General features: G+C 30.6%; 1 protein-coding gene across 2 annotated transcripts in view; it reads left to right on the top strand.

The window, feature by feature from the left end:
* Positions 1-5,463, top strand: part of LOC106473438 (plasminogen activator inhibitor 1 RNA-binding protein-like) — a 15,610-nt gene that overhangs the window by 5,038 nt on the left and 5,109 nt on the right. Inside the window, exons 2-3 of one of the 2 annotated variants that reach the window (XM_022401880.1) lie at positions 2,105-2,188; positions 4,617-4,851. In XM_022401880.1, the coding sequence (XP_022257588.1) occupies positions 2,105-2,188; positions 4,617-4,851 (319 nt within the window). Of the gene's footprint in view, positions 1-2,101; positions 2,189-4,616; positions 4,852-5,463 lie in introns of both variants that reach the window. The other variant, XM_013934118.2, reaches the window with a different exon arrangement.

Raw genomic sequence — 5,463 nt, 5'->3', positions numbered from 1 at the left:
AGTATATAAGTTTAAAGTTCTTAATTCTATAAGGCAATATTTAAAAAAATCTTGAATTTCTCCTAGTGTTAGACATGTGACACATTTTCTCTAGGTATCTTCTTTATGTTAACTCCCTTCCCCATTAACAATGAAATGAAACTTACTATAAAATTCTCATTGCTCAGGCAAATCATAACTTTTATAGCCTTCAATATTGTTTGTTTACAGAGCTATCAAATAGAAAACAGACCCTTTCCTGCCACACCCACCCATTTCATCCTCTCTTTCAGGATTTGTTAATAGTTCTCTTACATTTAATTATATATCATCTATAACCAATAGGTCAATGTTTGCATATATCAAATGACGTATTATTATGTTGTGTTATGAACAGATAATGTTAATTTCACTTATAATACACGGTGTATTCCTGTGGAGATGTTAAGGAATAACTTGGATGAATTTGCAATGGCTCTTGTGTCATAGTTCAAAAGTCAAATTGACCAGTCCCATATAGAGATAGAGAAAATAACACAAAATTATAAAGTTTACTGAAAAAAAATGTTTGAAATGTACTTAGGAGGTTTTAGGGATTTATTACACTAAGATCCTTTTCTTTTGTGACCCTATTGAGGTTATTTCCATCAAAATTGTACTTGTAAATAATTCAAATTGTGATAACCCACATGTATTATCTTTCATTTATTAAAACCTATTTGCCCAATTCACTAAATGATCTAAATCCTTTTGTAAATTGGCAGCATCCTCTTCACAGCTAGTAACACCCAAGACCTTAATATTATCTGCAAATTTAGTAATTTATTGTCCATATCTTCATCTATGTCATTGATATAAATCAAAAAGAGTAAGGGTCGTAAGACTGAGCACTGAGGTACCCCCACTTGTGACATTAATCCAGTTTGACTGAACTCTGTTTGTAACAACTCTGCTTTTTTCTATCTAACCACTCTTCTATCCAATTTGCTAACTTATTCCCCACACCTATAGATATATTTTTTTTACAAGCCTTTTTTGTGGCACCTTGTCATATACTTTCTGAAAATCCAGATACAACAAATCTACACACCCGTGTCTACATAAGCAGTAACCTTTTCAGAGAATGTCAAAAAGATTTGTAAGGCTAGGTTTTTCCCTTAGTCATATCATGTTGACTGTTCAATAAAATTTTAAACTTTTAGTGACTTTGCAAAGAATCTTTATCAGACTTTCCAAAATTTTTCTCACCACTGATGTAAGATTAATAAGCCTATAATTACTGGGACAATTTTTATCACTTCTCTTGAAAAAAGGAGTTACATTAGCTAACTTCCAATCCTCTGGTACCTGCCCATTATTCAAGGATTGACAAAAATTAATAGCAAGTGGCTAACATATCCAATCTTTAACCTCCTTCAAAACCCTTGGGGAAATATTATCTGGCCCAGGAACCTTATCGTTCTTTAAACTTCCAAATTTTTACTTAACCAGCTCAGAATTAATGCAGTCATTTTGTTTGATCTTGTTTCCATCTATCAACTGTTCAAGATGTGGAATGGTAAGAGAAACTAGATCTGGTGATGTTTTCAAAACCTGGCTATCAGGGGTGAGTATTAAAACCCAACAGGGTGACATTACATAAACAAATGAAGTTCATAATCAAAACCTTAACACAAACATGCTGTCTGAGGTGGGACTACGAGTACATTCCTCAAATACTTTTCCCTTTGCAATGCATAGCAGTATATACACCCACCTTAACCTTAGGGATATTGTGATATTTCATTTTTGCATTGTTTAATGAAGGTTAAAAATGCTTCCCATGCATATTATTCTTTTAATTGTATAGATTCACTGAAGCATGTCAACATCTTTCCTCTTTGGGCATAGTCTTAAAATATATTAACAGTACATTGTCAGAGAAGGGTAAAATAAATTTTTACAGTGAAACCGTTTGGGTAAAACTTACAAAGCCTTGTGACATAGTGGTAGAAGTAAGGTTAAGGTAGTTGATTGTAAAATACTTAAATAATGATAACCAAAATATTTAATTGAGAGTATTTTCCCATGCTTTTATTTAAACGCCTAGCAAAGAAATAATGTTGGAACTGTTTACTTTAAGCAGTATGCAGTTTAACACGTCAAAGGATGAGGTTCCGGAAATGGATCGAAGTGCTGAAGAAATCGCTCCCGAGACAACTGAGCCAAAGTAAGTTCACTTTTATTTAATGTTATATTGGACATATTTTAATAAGAAAATTTGTGACAGTGACTTGTTTATCACTTTTTCAACCATGTTAATGATATCATTTTTGTAAGTCTCTTGTATATAATAGCATGGTTTGATAATGACCACCAAATTGTGTTAAAATACTGTATTATGATTTGATATGAGACTAAATGCAGCTATTTTGTTGTTTTTAAGACATACATAAATTTATTTTGAACTAGAAACCTCTGATGAAAATGAATGTGTTAGTTAAAAAATAATACATGGTCATTTTACATTGTTTTTGGGCAGTGCATGTTACTTGGTGTGACTATGTCTGTATATGGGTGATGAAAGAAAATACAACTTTAGAACAGCATTTATATTTGAAGAGTAAAAGATGCCACCTCTCTGTCAAGATTCACTAGTCGCTTATTTTCAATGTTAATCCCACAAATTAGGGAAATGTGTATAAGCCTTTTTTAGATATTAAATTACAAAAATTATGTACAAAACCATGCATTTATTCCAAGGTATTAACAGCATGTTGTCATAGGAGAGTAATTCATGTGATATAAAAATTATAATCTTGAAATATCTCAATGTTAAATTCTCTAAAATGTAAACCTGTTGTGGTAGTGTCACATAAGGTTATGAGTGTGTTGGGCAAAATTTTCTTATGTACATTAATTATTTGATAAACAAATCTAATTCTAATCTATTTCATTAATTTTGTGCCAGAATAAAAGTAGAAATTATAGTAAAACATTAACCCTAGTTAATTCTATGAATTAAAATAAAAGCCTTAATTTTTATAGTGTGTGAACTGAATAGGATATTTTGATTATTATATTAAGGCTATCGTAGCAAATATGAATGTCTTAACACTACTTAGAAGTACACAGAAAATGGTTCTTTTAGCTGAACTATGACTGTTGGTTGAACTCGCATGTATATACCTCCCACATAGTCTTGGCTTTAAAAAGTATATATATGTATATATAAACTGTTATGGGAAAGAGATAAGCTTCTTAATAATGTACACAAAATGCCGGTCATTCCTTTAGCATTTTTCTATGTTACAAGTTTTGAAAAGGTAGCTTGGTAGTATGACCAACTGATTGATGATTTACAGCTTTTTTTTTATAGATAATTTAAGCAAATTATTTATATCAGTTGACTGTGAAATGGACAGCAATATGCCTATTTCACATTCGGCTCAATACTACAGGTTTCTTTAGGTTACTAAATGATGAGTTAAAAAGGACTTGAAAACTCTATTAAAAAAACTATATTCATGCTCAGTATTACAGGTTTCTTTAGGTTACTAAATGATGAGTTAGAAAGGACTTGAAAACTATAAAAAAATTATATTCATGCTCAATATTACAGGTTTCTTTAGGTTACTAAATGATGAGTTAAAAAGGACTTGAAAACTATAAACAATTATATTCACATTCAGTATTACAGATTTCTTTAGGTTACTAAATGATGAGTTAGAAAGGACTTGAAAACTATAAAAAAAATTATATTCATGCTCAGTATTACAGGTTTCTTTAGGTTACTAAATGATGAGTTAAAAAGGACTTGAAATCTATAAAAAATATTCACACTCAGTATTACAGATTTCTTTAGGTTACTAAATGATGAGTTAGAAAGGACTTCAAAACTATAAAAAAAATTATATTCACACTCAGTATTACAGACTTCTTTAGGTTAGTGAATGATGAGTTAGAAAGGACTTGAAAACTATAAAAAAATTATATTCACACTCAGTATTACAGACTTCTTTAGGTTAGTGAATGATGAGTTAGAAAGGACTTGAAAACTATAAAAAATTATATTCACACTCAGTATTACAGATTTCTTTAGGTTACTAAATGATGAGTTAAAAAGGACTTAATCTATAAAAAATTATATTCACATTCAGTATTACAGATTTCTTTGGGTTACTAAATGATGAGTTAGAAAGGACTTGAAAACTATAAAAAAATTATATTCACACTCAGTATTACAGACATCTTTAGGTTAGTGAATGATGAGTTAAAAAGGACTTGAAATCTATAAAAAATTATATTCACATTCAGTATTACAGATTTCTTTAGGTTACTAAATGATGAGTTAGAAAGGACTTGAAAACTATAAAAAAAATTATATTCACACTCAGTATTACAGACTTCTTTAGGTTACTAAATGATGAGTTAGAAAGGATCTCAATTTAGATAAAGATCTGCAAGGATATCCAACCGTTGAATCGGAGCATTCTATTCATTAAAAGCTTTTTTTTTTGTTAGAACAGTATATTAAAGTAACCATATTCGTTACTGGATAGCTATTTAGTCCTGATTTATGTAGATAGCTTGCTTTAGTTAGAAGTTAATCATAATTAGTTAGCTAAGCCTAATTAATCATTACTTTTTTAATTTAGAGAGGGTGAAGGGGAGGCAGCTGGAGATGAAGGAAAGATTTCTGCAGATGATGAACCTAAGGAGATGACTTTGGATGAATGGAAACAGCAACAAGAAGAGATGCGCTCCGTCCCCAAGTTTAATTTGCGAAAGCCAGGTGAAGGAGAGAGCCAGACACAGGTTGGAAAGAAATTGTACATCTTGAAAAAGAAAGAGGGAGGAGAAGATGAAGTTGAAGATGAAGAGGAATCTGAAGTAAGCTGCTGCTATAATTATTGCATTTGGGAATATATTTTACTCATCTTTTTTTTTTTACGCTTTATTTTATAATATAAGTATTTGCATTTGTAAGACTGTTAACTGCAAAATAAAATATTTAAAAAAAAAATGATGAAAGAAGGTTGATTTAAGTCAATTTTGATTTAGTATTCTATTTGTCTAATCGAAGTAGTATCGGTTGAAATGTTGCTGTATTAAAATAAGTGAATTTTAGTTAAGTCACAAGTACTATTACCTGGCAAGTTAAGATTTACTTTAGTTTAGCTTTTTTGATGAAATTTTAAAATTTTCTGTATAAAGTCTTGTAGGGTGTATCATCATGAATGGTTATGTAACAAATAGACAAGAGGAATCATACCTTTATTCTAGTTTCTTAATTTCATAAAGGACTATCCAAAAAAAATTTACTTTTTTATGATGTGTCTAAGCACTTATTTTTTCTCTTCAGAAATTTCTAACTTCTAAAATAAACTTCTGCAGTTTCCAGCCAATTAGAAACACCAACTATAAATAGGCCCGGCATGGCCAGGTGGATAAGGCGCTCGACTCACAATCTGAGGGTCGCGGGTTCGAAGTTCGCATACCACC

The sequence above is a fragment of the Limulus polyphemus genome, unplaced genomic scaffold (assembly GCF_000517525.1).
Source record: "Limulus polyphemus unplaced genomic scaffold, Limulus_polyphemus-2.1.2 Scaffold6176, whole genome shotgun sequence".
In the NCBI taxonomy this organism is placed as follows: domain Eukaryota; kingdom Metazoa; phylum Arthropoda; class Merostomata; order Xiphosura; family Limulidae; genus Limulus; species Limulus polyphemus.
Note: the sequence above shows the minus strand (reverse complement) of the source record. Positions and strands in the feature narration are given on the sequence as shown.